The sequence below is a fragment of the Eimeria maxima genome, genomic scaffold, assembly GCF_000499605.1.
Source record: "Eimeria maxima Weybridge genomic scaffold, Emw_scaff48, whole genome shotgun sequence".
NCBI lineage: Eukaryota > Apicomplexa > Conoidasida > Eucoccidiorida > Eimeriidae > Eimeria > Eimeria maxima.
This window is the reverse complement of record NW_013566537.1, coordinates 39613-57567: the sequence shown is the minus strand read 5'-3', so window position 1 is coordinate 57567 and position 17955 is coordinate 39613. Positions and strand designations below refer to the sequence as shown.

Below are 17955 nucleotides of genomic sequence, written 5' to 3'. Positions count from 1 at the left end.
GAAGATGAAGCTGTGGAGAAGGACCCCAGATAAGAGAAAAGCTTGAGAAATACCCTCCACAAGATGAGGGGCACGGACGAAAATGAAGTGTACACCAGCCACTAACCGTACTCCGGCGATTTCAGGAAAAGCCACTCTTGCATGAATTAGTGTTTTCTGCCCAACCTGCTTACGACGGAGGAGGGCTCCGATGTGGCAATTGACGTTCACTATGCTTAGCACGTGTAGGTTTATGCCGCTGGCTGCTCCACCTCCTCCCACCTGTCGAAGACGACAGACTCGCTGACGATGTACTGTAGTGGCCCTGTTGGGACTCCTCCTGGGCCACAGACTCAGCTGGTCCGGCAGATACATGCGCAGATTTTCCCCTCACGGGCATGGACAGATTTTGGCCCTGCAGTGAAGGCGGAAACTGATGGCCAGGGACACGCCAACGATTACGTGGCGTTGACCTGTAGGTGTCTGGAATCTCTTGCAGGCGTTCCTGTGGACGCCTTGTTTGCACCTGCTGAACCGGCGTTGGCCCGAGATAGGGGCTTTGCTGAGGGGAAACAGGAATATGTCCACCAATACCAGCATCCGTATCGAACTTCGGTTTTGCCGAAGAGGACAGACTCACTGACGATGTACTGGAGTGGCCCTGTTGGGACTCCTCCTGGGCCACAGACTCAGCTGGTCCGGCAGATACATGCGCAGATTTTCCCCTCACGGGCATGGACAGATTTTGGCCCTGCAGTGAAGGCGGAAACTGATGGCCAGGGACACGCCAACGATTACGTGGCGTTGACCTGTAGGTGTCTGGAATCTCTTGCAGGCGTTCCTGTGGACGCCTTGTTTGCACCTGCTGAACCGGCGTTGGCCCGAGTTGGGGGCCTTTCTGAGCGGGAACGAATATACCTCCAGCATTCGCAACAGCATTATCGAGCTCCCAACATGTCTCATTAGTTGGCAGCGTGAGCGCGTGCTCCGGGGTAAGCATAATATCAATTAGTGGCCGGGACCCTTTTGAAATCTGCAAATCGAAGATTAGCTTTCGAGTTCGTCTTTGTCGGCATAGCTGAATTGATCGCACAGTGCACAGCCCTTCGAGCACCTGAAGCTGCTGGCGCACCAAGTGTCCTGCATGTTCTACAGGACCCGCCTGTGCCAAATATTGTAATCCCTCCACCACAGCCGTGTAGTACTTCTGTGCAGTATTGCTCACTGCCAAATTCGTCTCCAAATGGGTTATGACCTTTTGAATTTGCGCAGACTCTACGTCTACCCCCCGTGCATCTCGAATGCCTTCGATAATTTCAACAAAAATTGGGATTTCGCGAAGGAACATAGGGTTCGCGATCCTCTGGCTGTATAAATACAGTTCATTGGCAAGGGCACGAATGTTACTGCCCAACGCAATTCTATGAGGCACTATGGTGCTTGGAATGCGGGTGAGAGCAGCCATGTCAAATGTTGTTAGTCTCAGTATCATCCACGTCAGATATTGAGCATGCGGCGAGGCCAATTTGTACAAAAGATCTCTACATTTCCCAATAGTACCTACTGACCGACGGAAAAATCTTACAAGCTTCTTCGAAAGTGCTTCTGGTAATTGTCCGCGTTCCAACCCAACTTCTGCCCTCCAAGTAGGCTGCCTTTTGTGCTGCCGTTGAGGAAACCATTGCCCCAATGCACCTTCTGTAGGAGGACCTGGACTAGAAGTTGCTCCGTTTTCGTCCCTTCCATCGGACAGCCAACTCTGTTGCTGAACAAATCCTCTTGTATACAAAGGCACATGCGCAGTAGACCATTCCTCCAGAAAGGGTTGAAAGGAAGGCTCCTCCGCTCTTCCAAGTCGCGGGTCATCGGAGGCACGACCTTTAACTGTAGTACTTTGTGTCGGCCATGTTGAAGGCTGTGCTTGGTCTATCGCCCAATGATATGAGAGTGAATCAGCTTCAGCGTCAGGAAGGGGTTGTTCTGAAGGTTCATCATATTGCCCAATCCACTGGTCATCTTCCCCTCCGTAATAATCATCAGAGTCGGGAGCTGTCATCCGACATGGTCTATCCCCTTCTGCAAGTGATCTGACAGCTATGTTCACTGAGCGACCAATGCGCTCGTTTCTAAAACAACTCAACAGCAAGTGTACGACCGCCAACAATGTCAATGTCAAAGCTGGCAAGGAGACCAGCGCTCTGATGGAAGGGACTCGGTTGAAAATAGCCTGATATTCACGGATGGTCCTCGTCGGTGTATCATATTCTGACACAATCCCAACACCGCTCCTCTCAAAAGAAGGCCAATCCCTCGTGTGGGGTCCTACCCTGGAGGAATTCATTGAACATGGAATGCGCAAAAACGAAGTATATTGTGTATTTCAATCTAAACACTACCAAATTAATATATAGCGTCTAGTATATATCTCAATTGCAGATACATATGCCCGCTTTCGAATTCAAACCCCTCTGACTTTTGCAGATTTGTTCTCTGTCTCCGTGGACATAGACTACACCGAGGTGAAAACTGGCATCGACAATGCGGCACACAAAGGACCTCCCAAGAGGTCACAGAAAGTACTAAAAAACAGATTAAAAGAAGCAGAGATCCGATGTACCGTAGATGAGCACCGTGCTGGATCGTTTACACCACCCTCCGCTCGGGGGTGGTCGGGTGGTTATCCTGGTCCATTGAGGGCGTATTGGGGCTTCCAGAATCGCACCGGAATGTGAATATTTGCTGTAGGCGCATATTCTTACAGCTGCCACCAATGGCCAATTGAGTGTCTTTTCTCCTCCATGCAGCCTACGCAGAGTTGGCGCCCTTTGAGCATCGGCTGTTGCTGTTAGCAACACTGTTGGCGTGGGCATTGCTCCCTTTGTTCGAATATTGGTCCTGCCTAACCTGTTTCGAGCTAAACTGGAAGTAGTGTGTTGGAAAAAAATCAGGACACAGAACTAGCTGAACCTTGAGTTCACCAGAATTTAAGCGGATGCGTAATCGGTGGGGCTGTCGAAATTTCGATGGGGGATTTGGTTTTCACTGCATCGAAGATGCGAATGAATTCACCTTCAACCTGGTTCTGGGCTTCTATAGAGACATACGGATCAACTGCTATCTGGAATCCTCTGGCAGATTCGGAGTGCAGTCTGCTAGAGCATGCATGCGGCGAGTCATGGGGTCGCCTTGAGATTGACATAGAAGGGAGGCCATATGTCATAGATCCATTTTCCTCAAATGATTACATTCATCTTGCGCTCCCAGTCGGGAACGCAGGGTGTTGTGGGCTCTTAATAACTAGAACTGTGAGCCCTGCTATACAGGGACAGTGTGGCTCATCAGCGGGACAAATGTTGAAAAGCAATAGGGCTGGTCGCAGGTTCCTAGTTTCTCCCCAGGATGGCGCTGAAGGTGAACTAAAAATACCTTGGAAACCTGGTCTGCAACAGAGCTGCTCTAGTTCCCCCAGCGTGCCTCCAGGCGAAGTCCCGAAAGCTCGTCAACCATCAAGTCTCAACATGCCCGTCGTAGGATGACCTTCCAAAGTTGCTAGCGCTGAAGAATCATCAGCTACTTAATATTAATTTTGATATGCACAGTGGCTTTAACGGCACACTTCCGAAGCCTGCTTTGAGGGGTTCTGTGGTCCGCAACTCCAGCAGCATCACAGCATTTTGCTCTTGTTGGGATGCTTCTTCCTGTCATGTAGAACTCTCCAGACTTCGACGGTTTCCAGCTTGTCTGCAGAGGGCACCGCGAGCGTGTGCCTACTGGTGAGTATAGCCTTTTTGCACGGAAATTTAGCAGTTTGCACGGTGTTATTGGGCGTTACCTGTGGGTCTTGCTCTTTCACTTTTTGTAAAGTGTCGTATGTGCGCATACCGAAGCTTTTAGTAACAACTTTATTTGAGGACCCTCTCGTGTAGAAATAAAATAGCCGTGGCATGTGTATAATGGCGCGTTCATCAGGTCAGTTGACATCTCCGGCTAGGAAAGATTCCGGGAAGAGCCAAATGGCAATGTGGCGCCACTTTCCAAAGGTTAACTTAGAGGTAAGCAATGCACGCGTAGCCTGTCTATGCCCATTGTTCATGTTCATGAAGGCGGGAAGCGGATGTGAAAGCTAAGTATCAACATGTAGTCGGAAGCGAGTACGATGGAATATCCGAACTGTAACATAACCACAACAAGCCGGGCTCCTCCCTGCATGAATGAGCCTCCCTGAAGTTAGCCCCCGTCTACTCGTTTGCAATTCACTTGCTAAACACCGTTTGCACAGTGTTGTTCAGGCTTATGACGACAATCATGTAGTTCGGCAGGTACTCGTCGACGGTGTGGATATAGCATTGCATCATGGGTGGAGGCGACGACTGTCGCCTGCTGGAATTGCTATTGCAGTGGCACACTTCTTGGAGCTCTCTTTTCCAGTTAGAGTGAGGCATATTCGGGGCCTCTCGGCTGCTGCAAGGGGTTGGCCGTCCCAGAGGGTCGTAGCGGTTGCAGCCACAGCTTGGGTGTCCACATCATGAGACATTGTCACTCACGTTATGAATTAGGTGGTCTGGCGCCTGAAACAGAACACACGCCAGCAGATGCCTTAGATTCTTTTTCGTTGTAGTGTGGAATGAGAGCGGCTCATTTGCCACGCAACGTGCTCTTTCATTGTATTGTCTTCTTTGCAGGTGGTGGTCCCTAAGTGGATCGCGCTCATGCACAAGCAGCATTGTAACCTATTCACGGAATCACCCGAAGCATTACTGGAGGTGTGTTATGGGCCCAACCCAGCATGTGGGAGCCACAAGCATCATACTGCGGACTGCAGGCTTTGATGTACGCACTAATGACTTCAGATTATTGGGGTGTGGCTACTGCTACCATCGTGTAGGCGCTTGAGGAAGATGACTTGCTAATAGTTCTACCTGACCCCAGCGAGCCCCATTGGTATCCTAGTATTTCAAGGCTCAAATCTGCGAGTGGTGGGCTGCGGAATACCCTGTTTACCTCCTGCTTGCTTTTCTTGCTCACCGAGCTCTTCTCGCGAAGCAGCGTTTTCGCTCAGCATGTTATGATTGCAGATGCTGAATGCACAGTTGAGCTGTGTAAGACATTTAACGCTGCATATTGCTCCAATGATTTCAATCAGTTTTTGCAACTGCTGGTAAGTGTCAACCAACACCCAACAAAGGCCAATTTTACGTTTTGTATTCCCTGGGTGAGCTTCGGGTCACCACAATGAATTGTGACCCGATTTCCTGCAAGAACGCACCTAAACTGCGGGCTAGTTCTATCATGGAAATGAACAAATATTGTCTTTCTGTAGGACAGCACGCCCTCGCATTACAATGACTACTTGTATATGATGACAAGGTCGTGCCTTTTCACGTTCGACGGCGACAATTTTTACCACGTTTTGGATTCTCTCGGTGAGTCTCAGGTCACCACAATGAATTCTCATCGCGTCTGCTTATTTGCTAATATGCTGTGTAACTGTAATAAAACCACCAGCACACCTGTGTCCCAATCGCTGTATGCTGTAACTGTGGAATCTGTGAACTTACGTGGTAAATACGGGCTTTTGTGCGCCCTGCACTGCCATCTGCTTGCACTAGGTCGAGGGCAATTCGTCGACAAACTCTTTTTCCGTACGAACGCAACGTAGGCCAGGCTTTTGGGATGCCGTATTGCAGTCTCATCCGTGTTCCCGTTGATAGGTGTGTGGGCATCAGGGCCTCCAAGACTCCTTGGCCACTGACCAGCTGGAGCCATGCTGTCATCTATGAACTGTATGATCGCGTAGGGCCCTAAGGAGCAGCAGGCAGAGAACACGTTTGGTGTGACTGTACCACCATGTTGAGCATTTTCACCATCTTCAGCAGTGCCTGTGCTTCGCTTCCAGAAAATGGCACATAACCCATGCCTAGCGTCACCATAAACTACAAGGGAAACATGGACAATGAAGCACAGAAAGAGATTGGTTTTCTCGTTTGGGTGTAGAGGGTTTAAGCGGCCTTCTAAAAAAGCAGTAGTTAATTGGGGTACTACATTTTGCCTACAGGTTCTCGACCCTTTCGAGCAACTGACTCTAGAGCATACCTACTTCTTTACACCGGGAACGTGTAGAGCTCAAAAACGTATGCTTATAGAGGATCCTTGTTCGTTTGAATTGCTGTCTTTACCATTGGAGTTGAACACCAACAGCAGTGCACAGTTTGGAGGAGAACCTTCAGCAGCAGTGTCTTTTCTCCAAAATGTGTACAGTTACAGCATTTGGTATAAAACGCAGTCTTTTATTTGGTCCAAGAACAATGATGCACCCGTGCAGGAAACGCTTTTGCAGTGAGCACATGCTGAAAGTCCGTGACCAACCCCATGTGGCAGGATTGTAACGATATTTCAGAAGCTATAGAGGGGATGAAAACACGGCTGCATTCAGTGTATTTGAATAACCGTGCTTCACGAAGTTCCGAAGTTCCATTTGCAAGCCTGGCTGATAGACTAATTGCAGGTTTCAAGTTGCATGACACCACCAGTGAATGATGTGACCGCTATTTTTGTGGAGACTGTGCCGGCTGCGTCGGCAGAGACAAGCCACAACAACCCAGGGTCCAGTAGCTACACAACAGACCAATCGACTGGAAGAGGGAATTCACTTTATGTTCAGTGTTGCAGGGTTCAACAGCTGCGCTTGACCACAGCCGGAATGGTCCGAAACCCATTCCGGCTGTGGTCAAGCGCAGGATGCTCTGGTATAATTGAGCCGACCTATCAACTGACCTATCAAGCTATTAATGCGCTCGTCGGAGAGATGTCATTTAGCCTCTCCCGGTTCGACAAGCAATAACAACATTCACGAAAGCTTCCCTGTAAGAACAGTGCAGGACAGTAGAGAAGATGCATTCATCATACAAAATAGCATGACGATCACCGTGAGCACGCAGTAACTTTGTCACTAGAAGCGTGGCAGAGGGGCAAATACATCTAGAATTGGCGTGGCGGCGTAAGGATATTATGCCACATCTGTGGTCGATCGCCTTTTCTCTTGCGTGTCTAACGAGGCTAATAATCGGGTTGTACTACTTTGTGTTCGCCACTGGGCAAGCAGAAAGAGACGCATTCAACTGGCTGCTTGACGCTAAGCGCCATCTGGAATTGATAGGTACATCGTGCGAATTAGACCAGCCGGTTATGAGGTTTACCATTGATGGATGATGACGCAGCACAACCCATATGCAGGAGGAACTAAGCTGTAAGGGGCCTGCCCTGTTAATGCCGTATTCAAGTGTCTTCAGGGCGCTGGAATATGACGGATATATAGGTGCAGAGTGTACTCCATCCTCAGACTGCCAAGAGCTGACGTGGACAGCACGCCTGCAGACGGCTAACTGATTATCTACCGAAGTGAAGCTGTGTGCCTTTCCAGGCAGTATTATTGCCACTTAGGCCTTTAGCGCTCGATCCCCGATGGTTGTGTCACAACTCGATTGCTTGCCGTCTGAAACAGCCAACACTGGACTGAAGAGTTGCGCAGAAGTCACATTGGCTCCTTTTGAATTCCTCCCATTTCAAAGCAAGCATAGACCATGATCGTTCACAGTGAGTGCCCGCCCAGCGGGATAAAGACTTGTGCATTTCCTGCTCTGCAGCATCAGGAAGAGCACCGTATTCCATTCAGTGACAAGGTTTACGGGATGGCAATCAGCCGCCGTAAGGTGTTCGATCTAATGCTTGCTTGCCAGATGCCTCCCTAGTTCACAGTACTCCAAGCGAAGGCTAAAAGAATGGACGTATGTTGTGCCAGTGACAGAACACAACGCACTTTCTGGGTTTGCTTTCTTGTTTGATGTCGTCCACAAACACTGGGAATTGGCTGTTTGAGAACTGCACAAAAAAAAGCGTTTCTGACTGTCTTGCATGCATCCGCCTTTGCTGTTCGTCCATACTGGGCATGGCAGAGTAGAGCACAAGCGTAAAGCTGGCAACTACCATCGGAAGGGCGTTCCTTCGCATTACCCGACAGCCTCCACTTCCTCAATCAAGGATACAATCCTTATTCACTGTCACCAAACACGAGGACTCGAAACCCCAGGCAATTAACCCCTGTCAAACTGCTGTTCTGATGCACCCCTTCTCCGATTCAGCCTGCAAAGTTTTCATTTGTCCCATGTGTTTACGTGCGCTTTCGACTAGTGTGAATTGTATTTCAGAGCAAACGGTAGGTGCCCGTTTCTCTGTGGTGCCAAATATCCTGGACAGTTCACGTAGTGTCCTGATGGGTAGGCGGTGTTGGCATGTTGGAGCAATAGTACAGACAGTTGGGCTTCTGCCTCCGTCTTCCCCAACAATTCCAACCAGTTTTTACAGGTGCGGAGAGGTGCTGCAATATGTTCAATACGTCAACACTGTTCTACTGGGAGTGTATTTTGATGCGGGCGTTGAATAATTAAACAACAAGAGGCATGGCATCGCTACCATACACAAAAGGAAAAGTTACGTACGTCGAAAATGTTGCCGATGCATCCACAGTCCTGTACCATCGTTGTTCAGTGTTAGCTAGTAGGACGGTTCCGCAGCGACTCCCCTTTCCTTCCAATCCTGGACTAGCTGCCTAGCTTTATTCTCTACTAACTGCCTACGGGCCCCTCCGAAAACATTCAATGACGAATAATTGTAGGGGCGTTACAACCATGCTCAAAAATGGTCGAGAGATCCCAGCCACTACAGGGCAAAGTGGATTCCAGCATGCATGTACAGTACAGCTGTACTGTCCTGAATGAGTTAGATGTTCATAGACTCGGTTTTACATAGCACGCCAACAGAAACGTGGCCAGCGAAATGCCAGGAAAAGGCGAAATTCGTACTACAAGAGAGATTGCTGAGATTCCCGATAGAAAGGAGTGTGAGCTAGATGCCCAGGGTTACACCCATATCTACTTCGCTTTCCCTGAAATTGACCGCAACGAAATACCATATTTGTCGTCGGTCCAATTCGGAACGGACGGGTGTTTTGAAGATGCGTGCTTGGACGCTATGCAGACTGAGTGCGTTTCTGGCTGCGTTCTATTTCTTTAGATTCTACCCTGCGTACCATATAAGGAAACAACTGTTGTTCTTCGCACTCCCGGGCTCTGTGTTATCCGAATAACCTTGTAATTATCTGCAAAAAGACACGATTCACATACCCTTCTATTAGAGGGTACTGCCAGTGCAAATTCATCAGTGAGAGCGAACCAGAGTTACGCTCACCTGAACGCTGAACAGTATGTTCCACGAACACCTCCATCGTTTCTTCCAGCTTCTGACGAAATAAATCTAATTCCTAAGTGGTACATTACGGCGCAGGGGCAGCAGAACTGAAGCCTACTTTAGACTCTACAGATACTTCTCCCCGGTTGGTTTGTCCACGAACCACCCACGAATCACAAGTAAATACACCCTGGAAGAACAAGTAACATCCGTGACAGTTCCTTACGCCGAATTCCTCATCCAATATAGGTACAGGTTCATCAATCCCATCCTGAACGACACCCACTGCACGTCGAAGCGAAGCAGCTATCGACCCAACTCTCTATTCAATACTGCAACATACAGAGCAACCAGCAGACCTACCGGTTGGTTTAAAACAGCTGCAATGTCCACTGTTGGTAAGTGGCACACTAGTACCCCTGGTTGCAACGCAGAGACCCACAGCACGCAGAAGGGCAAGATGCAGTTTGGTGATGAGGATTGCCACAAAGTAAGTGACCTTGCCACCTCCACAGAGAAAATACGCCACCTGTTTACCGATGTGTCCCCATTATTCTACGTCGTCACCGTGGCCCACCTCTCCCAGTTCTCAATGCCGTTTCAATCTCTTCTGCAGCTTCGTCCTACAACGCACACACGCCACTGCGGACAGAATTTGGTGCAATTACGCTAAGTAACCACTACTGGCTTCGCCATAGGGGAGAAGTCTTCCTGCGTTGCAAACGCCATCAAAAGTGCAGGGCCAGTGCGAACGTGGCTTTTAACATGAACTTCCGTCCGCAACTCCCTGGTAGGGCGGTTCGCCTTGCTGTGTGGAGGAAGGATACGATGAGGGCTGAACTGCTTATCCTTTGTCACTGAGAACTCGGAAACGCAGCCCACGGCACTGACCATGGTCTTCCCAGTCAAGAATACGGAATATCCACTTAATTATTCGGTTTAATTGGCTGCAGTGGGTCCGTGTGAGAGGGAGGGTCAAATGGTATGTACGAAAGGATACCGCGGCGAGCTTACGCTGGATCAAAATTTTCCCATAGCCGTCAAGGTCGACTTCTTTGTATGGGTTGTACCCTGCAAACACAACCTCTTAAGTCGCCGTGCCGGTAAGCCTACCTACAACTGATGGAATAATACAAGTGATACTGTTCAGCTAACACGTTCAACGAACACGCTGAACCCGCAGTCTCATAGTTGTGTATCTCACCGACAAAAGCGTGTGGCGATTTAGTCAGATCCCTTATGGCGTCTTCGACAAACTCCGCAGCGAGTGGAGAAAACTGCTTCTGTGCACAGCAAAAGTGCGCACACCAAACCTATCGGAGCACCCCCTTTGCTTTTCCAGCCGGAACCCTAATGCCTAGGGAGTATGGTGAATTATTTACTCCCTTTAAATTTGGGTTGAAGCATCTCATAGTTCCTAGTTACTTCTATGAACGCAGAAGCTTACTCTGAGTCCTCCCAGCGGGTGCATTTCCAGCTCCTCTTCGGTGAGCCATGGCTCCTGTGAAGCACGCCAAATTATATGAACCCACAGTCGCAAAACTGCAATTCCCCTCCACAAGGTACACAAGGAATACTTGATAAAAGGCATGTGGGAAACCGCACAGTCCGAAGATTTACTAATATATGCCACATACACCAGTCCCTATAAATACATATCCAAGGACTAGCTAGCAACCAGTGTGTCGTGGGACACACGGGGGTCGTCGTGATCATGAAAGTAACCCAGTTTCCTTTCCCAGTGGTGGAGGGTTTTCGAAGCTCCATTGTACCTGAAGTCGCGCGTACAAAGGTAGCAGTACACTGTATTCAGTTGGGGGCTGCTAGCTACTCGGTGTGAGCCCAGTTCTACGCATTTCGCGTAAATGCCGAATATAAGGCTTACATGAAGAGGTACAATCAATCTGCTTACCTCCAAGGCCAACTATCTTCTCAAACATCTGGCGGGTTTTCTGTGCAGTCAGACAGTACACAGCACCGCTGGAAGCAATGGTCTCTTCAACATTCTTTCCAGAATAATGTACTCTTGCAAGCCAAGTGTTTGCCTACGCACGATGGTGGATCTGCTCTCCCTTACTGAGTTAAGGAATGTCTCCGGCGGCTCATAACCACCTATGCTACCTTGACCGCTGGTGCTCTCCTCCATCCAAACTCGCATCCAGTCGATATCTGCGGTTTTAGGCCGCTCGTACTCTTGGGGCTCCAACTTCATTTCGTAAATCTTCTTCTCCGGAACAACCGGGGGTGTCGGCTGGTTTGTATCCGGACCAAGCTTCTGTGTCTGCCCTGCCTCTTCGCCCGATCCTATGCTGTCTTCCGTATCGTTGCTTATGCTTCCTGGCAAAATGCGACCTCCCCCAGCTGGAGGCAGAGTGGGTTTTGCCATCACGCAGTACCACCCGCGAATAAGAACGGCCAAGACAATCGCTGCTGCGGCTAAAGGCTTCCCTCTTCCTCGTGATGCGTGAGGGCGAAGGCGACTTTCCCCTGCACTCTCATGGGATGGTAAATCCTGTTTCACCAGGTATAAACTTGCGGGCTGCCGGTTTATCGGATGCTGGCTGTGTGAGTGCATGGTGGACAGCACTGAAACTGGCCCGTCTAAGTAGAACCTTGGCAGTCTTTTGAGGGAGCTTGCCCTCACCGTTCGCTGTTACTTTTCTGTGTCAGCCTCTTACGTGGAGGTAAACTCCATCCACAAAGCATTCTGAATTGTATGCATACAGGCACTATGGAACCTAATAAAACCCGCCGGACTGCTGACAAAGAAGGGTGAATCCGCGTGTTGGCACCGCAGTAGCGGAGCCTTCTAGAAAGTGTCAAACTTTCAGTTGATGCTCAACTTACCCAGTTCGCGTCTATTCTAGAACGTGAAGCGGGGTGAACCCGCTGAGATTCAACGGGGAATATTGCCTTAATTGTATGAGGATTAGTACACCCGTTTCCCTCGTCTAATAGCCGAGAATGTACCATACAAAGAAGGAAGTTTGCTCAACTAGGGAGCACCAATCGTATTAGAAACCTTCAATTTGGAGTGAGTGTTTGAGCAGGAGAATGTCCGGGGTTGCTGCACGGTTAAAGTTCCCATGCAGAACTAACCTGCACGGAACTCCACCAGGAAAGTGTGACTCAAAAGCAATGACAGATAAAGGGTAAAATGCAATTGCCAGAAGCGTTAGACAAACTCCATACTCTGCAGCTTGCCAGAATGAGCATCCTTCAACGGACCGTTCCTGCGCCGATGCTTCGTCTTGCTACAGAACTGGTGTGGCTTCCTGGGGCGCAAAGCACAGCTGCTAAAAAACGCCCCCATAATTAAGCAGTATCTGGAAATCTTCAATAATGGACTGTATGTTTAGGGATCATCACTACAGACAGTGCTAACACCGCTACATGATACAGTGGCGGTGACCGACCCAGTGGAAGTGCGGGTGAGCGATGCATCAACACAAGCGTTGATCTGCATATCATGCATGCTGTACATACTAGCTACTGGGAGAATGACTATTGTTTAATTGGCTACACGTTTGTTACGAAAAACAAAAGAATGCTTAGGTACAGTTGTGCCTTTGCTGCACATTGAAATTGAAGTACTCTGCCACCGGTCACAACGGTCACCTCGTCAGTACTAATGCCTTGGAGGGAAACAGTCGTAAACTCAAAGCGAGTCAGACTGTTCAAGAATATGGCTTCCAGAGAGCACTTAACTACCCTCTTAGAGTCCATGTGCCCTGGGCACGGTGACAGGACCGGGTGACATGGCCTGCCTAAAGATGTCCGGGTACTGATACTAGGGCGCAGGCTACTGATAGAGACTCACCTGTCTACACTTTTATCAAATGAAGAAAAGCAGACTTTGTTGTACTAGCATGCAACACTGGCTGCAGCAAAGGGCCAAATGTCGACCTCACGGAGATAAGGGAATATCTACCCACCACAAATATCTGAGCAGACGAAGCATGTATTAAGCAATCGGATAGTGATCATATGGAGGTTGGGGCGAAGAACGCAGTTCCCACCTAAAAAAGAATGAAGAGCTGACTCCGACGGCAGGTGGGAAATTGGGGACGCAGAAAACCGGTAGGGACCGTGCTGCGGCGCTCCTATTGCTCATTCAATAAAAATAGTTTGAAATTACAGAAGCATACAAGCAGTGAAAGAGTTAGTGAAACAACCACTTTAGCAGCTAATCCAGGCGAACGAACAAGGTGATCACGTCTGACCCCAAGTGCAACCTGCGGCCCATGAGAGCGGCATATGCAAACTTCTCTAGTTAAATATATACATATGTGTAGCGGGCCATCGTCACAGTACACAGTACATCCTCCTGATTGCTTACAGATGCTCCGAGGGACCCAGTGGGGGATGGACAGGCGCCCTCCTGGAGGCAGCAGCACCGTTTACGCGCCAGGAAAGGAAGAAGGAGTGCATATATCAGTGATGGAAACGGCATTTGCCTCCTCTACGGGATGAGGTGTTGAAGTAGTCTCCCAAGGGGAATGGAGTCAAGAAAGTCCTACCCAGGGCCGAGGTCCCACGAAAACGACGAAGTGCATACACTCCGTCGTCGTTGTCTTATTTTTGGCTAAGCAATGCCTTAACACGTAACAGACGAGCAACGGCAGAATTGGGCGCAATTCCACCCGTTGGGCGCGCAGTGCACTGATCGAGGTAACCCCCGAGAAGCCCCAAGCATTTCTCCAAGTTGTCGGAGATCCCCACATCTTGAATTCGTGATCAACCTGCAAGCATATGAAGTGCTAAGACGATGCAAATTTTAATCGTCATTTAGTGCCTATGCATGCAGTTCTGTTCTTGAGGAGTAGACAGACAAGCATGCGAAAGAATACAAGTACCTCCGACTGGTTGTTCAGCTGTTATGCCAGAAACTAGTGGATCTTGTGAGCACAAAAGCGCTTGCTTTAATGCAAATAATTAGCCTCTCAGAGTTTCATGTTTTGGCAGTGAGAGTCGGGCCACAGCGGGAGAAGATGGAGGCCATTCGGAGCTGCCTGCTACCCTTGTACACTAGCGCTGGCAATTATAAGTTCGTCATAGTCCCATTGTAGTACTCCATCTTCAGCCCCGGATTCGCTCGCATTGCCCCTACTTGACCTAATTACCAAAAAGGGACCAAAGCGTCTGTATGACGCACAGTGGAGATGCAGCTCACACACAGCATTTGGAAGCTACGATTGCATGTACATCATAGCTCATAGACGCAGCCAGCAGGCCCGCTCTACGCCTGTTTCATTTCAATTACCGTAGACGCAACGGCTCAACCACTAGTGACTCGTCCCTAAAATCACCGCGGCCTTCCGAAAAGTATCATCACTTTCATAAATTCGAATCCCCTTAGCCCCTTCTTGGGGAGATTTGTTAAGCGGTTTTGCATCGAGAAGGGTATGACGACGGCAAGCCTTCTGCTGAGAGACGGCCACACCGAATACAGCAGTCTCACACTGGTCCAGTACTTTCGAGTTTATACCCAGCAGAAATGTTCAGAGTGGCCTGCTTTCCTCCCTTCTGTGGAATTCCCTTACAATACAGCCTCGCAGTCTTGCAGGCGTGGGCCTCCACCATCCCTAGGTTACACCAATGCACCGCTGACCACCACGACATTAAATCTTACCGCAAGCCAGCCCGTATGCCCGCAGCCCCGGGCTGCCCCAAACATCTTCCACCAGAGCGGGAACGTTTATGGAGAGAGCAGGAGTACCAAGGCGGAAATTGCACCAAACCAAGTTAAGCAAGTACGTCAACCCAGCAAACTTAGTTTTTGATCTGCATGGGCTCAGGAACGCTCCGGTGAGCGAAGTGCCGACGGTCCCGGCTGCCCGCTGTCTAAGGCCTTCTGCTGTTCGTTTTCTTGTCAAAGCGTTAGCTTATCTGGTTGACGTACTATAAACATGGAGATGCCATAATATCCTTTGTGAGCATACACAGGTCATCGTTGCTCCATGGTCAACTACTGAAGGCACTAGCATAAAGTTGGGACTCACCTGATTATCCGGTAGCCGTTTCAGAATCCAGGAAGCCCGAATATTGTCTGTATGTTCTGATGAGCCAACTGTTCTTTTGCTGTTGCATAGTTCCTCTACCCTAACGACAGTGAGCCTCTTTCCTCCATGCTTGCATATGTTCCTCTCGCCTGGGCTTCCTGCACGATCGCTCAGCGTCAACGAGACCCTCGGCTCGCTGAAACAAGCCTTAGTTATTACGTCATTCCTGGTTCGTTCACTGGAAGTTAGGAAACGCAAGTGCAGCGAGAAAAGTCAACAGGACATGAGACCAGAAAACCGCGGGGTTCGACTTGTTCTGCCGGTTGTGATAAGGCCTCAGCAGCTACAGTCTTCAGCAGCTTCGGCAAGCATCTCGTTGCCTAGATGCTCGGGGCTGTGCTGCACGAAGCATCAGAGGCAGCCGAAGGTCGCCTGGGTTGCGCAACAACTGAAACTAATTACAAGCCAATGCAGCCATCTTGATACCAAGAGATGCACTCGAGGACGGTAGACACAGTGCAATGCCCCTTGGCCAACGTTCAAGGGCCAAGAGACGTGACTAGGTGACATGCAATCAAAATTTCACAAACGCACACCGTATGTAGTGTGCAGTAACGGCCTGAGTAGGAGAAGAATCTATTTCAACCCCAGCAAGCGGCTCAGCCCCTGGAAGCGAAGACAGACTGCCAGCTTCAACCTGGGAACTTCCCACTGGGAAGCAGCAGTTACACCATACTTGTTCCCGCGACAAAATTCCAGGGGAAAACGCATAGGGATAAATCGACGTTACAGAAAGGATTGTTCCTACCTGACAGACCACCGTAGCGAATTTGGGTAATTGGTGGGGCTAGCAACTCTAGCAGTTAGTAGCACGATTGGAACAGAAAAATGGGGCAGACCTGCTTGTATTATTATTAGCTGTTACGTACCTCAGGCATCACCTTGTTATGTATGGCACTGTTTTCATTCTTGTTTGCGCGCCTGCATGCATTTTAGCTGGAGGGCAGACGGGGCCCCCATGAGTAGAAGCATCAGTGGGGTTGTTCCCCACTAAAATGAATGTCATTATCCATTGCTACACTTATATACCCGATTGATGTGTTTGATTATATCTCAGCTGGCATCACCAGAGGCGCCGCCGGAGGGAGGGGAGTTCGTTAGAGCGTCACGGACCCATAAGAAGTGACCAGCTCAACACCAGAAGAACTGGGTTGCAGGAGAAGACAATTATAGGAGGAAAAGGCTGGTTTTACAACGGATGCTTACCAATGAGGGAGAGCCATGCTGGCCTTGGGCTCATGGGAGTTCCCTCTGATCGCAGATGATCGGGCTGTCTTTTCTTTTTTGTGCTACTAAATACTCTGAAAAGGTGCAACGTCCGATTTTGGGGAGTTTCTGATGAGTTTGCATTTCCCGGCATCTTATTGTACACAATAGCAGCGAGGGCCTTAACTGTTCAGCGCCGCATTCTACCGTCAAGTTATCAGGTCGGTCGTAAGCCTGAACGAGCGCTTTTGGCAATAGTACTATTGAAAAAGGCGTACAGATGAGTGTATAATATGAAGAAAAACATCGAACAGCCTTATCAAGACACCGCAGATTTTTCATGTCTGCAGCAAGGCGGGGGTGGTGAAAATGAGGAGCAGCGAATTCAGCCGCTTCCCTCTTCTCAGAGGAATGCCAAAGGGATAGGATACACATCTACAGACCAAAACGTTGTCGAAGGATTCCCCAGAGATGAAGGAAATGCCCCAGAAAGGGGAATAAGTGAAGATTTTCTCCCTGCCTCACCCTTTGTAGAAGGAACTACTTGTGCTGACAACGTGTACGTGTTTCAAATTCACGCAGCACGAGCTGTTGACCCTCTCATAGGGGAAATGTTCGTTTGCCCCCAGACTCTGGAAGCTGTGTCCTTGCACCGGATGCTGGGTCTCCCACTTTCATTTACATGGGAACAGATTCCCTTCCCGTTTTTGTCTTGGCGCGGAGGACCGTCATCGAGATCATGGTGGCCCCCAGCGAGCAGTGGACCAGCCCTCCCTGCTGCTATAGATCCTAGAACAGGCGTGGTGATGAGTGGCTACTCATTGTTGGAGGCTCTTAGGTCATTTGCACATTCTCAAGTGCATGCCCCGGAGCTGCACATGGCCAACTGCTCTTCACATGCCCCAGCCCAGGAGTGCAGTGGACCAGTAACAGCGAACAGAGGTGAATTTGCTCTCAATGCTCATATTTATAGGCATTGCTTCTGCAGAAGCTGTCCTTCTGCTTCACTTGAACAAGCTACAGAGCTCGCAGTCACGGAATTGGTGCAACAGGCTGTAGAAATAGCACTGGTAAGGCACACTATTTTTTCGAGGATCTGCTGCACATCCATTGCTGGTGCATGCTGTTTTTCTGCCTGTCTTTTCGGGATCACTTTTGCCTTCGCTTGTGCTGTAAGATAGAGGTGAACCAGCCCCAGAACGAGCCTACAGCTGCTGCCGTATTAAGCCCATTAGCTGTACTCGGAGGTCATGTGTGCTGCGTGTAGCGCTTCTATATGTGGAGGGACGAGAAGACATTTCGTTGTTTCACGAAACCAATGCTTGAGAACACCTTCGGCCGTGTATACGGGAAGTACTACTGTTGGACCATGAGGCGCACCATGGGGGCTGCCACAGCCGCCCACATTAGCCCCCGTATTCTTCCAGAGGATTTAAGAAGGCGTTTTCCCAACTCGGAGGACAGC

At 49.4% G+C, this 17955-nt stretch overlaps 2 protein-coding genes across 2 annotated transcripts; one reads left to right on the top strand and one right to left on the bottom strand.

The window, feature by feature from the left end:
- Positions 1 to 288: 288 nt before the first annotated feature.
- On the top strand, positions 289 to 945 carry EMWEY_00007900 (hypothetical protein; the record flags this gene model as incomplete). Its single annotated transcript, XM_013481982.1, has 1 exon — positions 289 to 945. One exon carries the CDS (start codon positions 289 to 291, stop codon positions 943 to 945), a length of 657 nt encoding a protein of 218 aa, XP_013337436.1.
- Positions 946 to 8906: 7961 nt separating this feature from the next.
- On the bottom strand, positions 8907 to 11797 carry EMWEY_00007890 (hypothetical protein, conserved; the record flags this gene model as incomplete). Its single annotated transcript, XM_013481981.1, has 11 exons — positions 8907 to 8920; positions 9065 to 9133; positions 9223 to 9295; positions 9449 to 9493; positions 9586 to 9641; positions 9800 to 9845; positions 10223 to 10293; positions 10427 to 10505; positions 10670 to 10764; positions 11135 to 11174; positions 11300 to 11797. 11 exons carry the CDS (start codon positions 11795 to 11797, stop codon positions 8907 to 8909), a joined length of 1086 nt encoding a protein of 361 aa, XP_013337435.1.
- Between the last annotated feature and the right edge of the window lie 6158 nt (positions 11798 to 17955).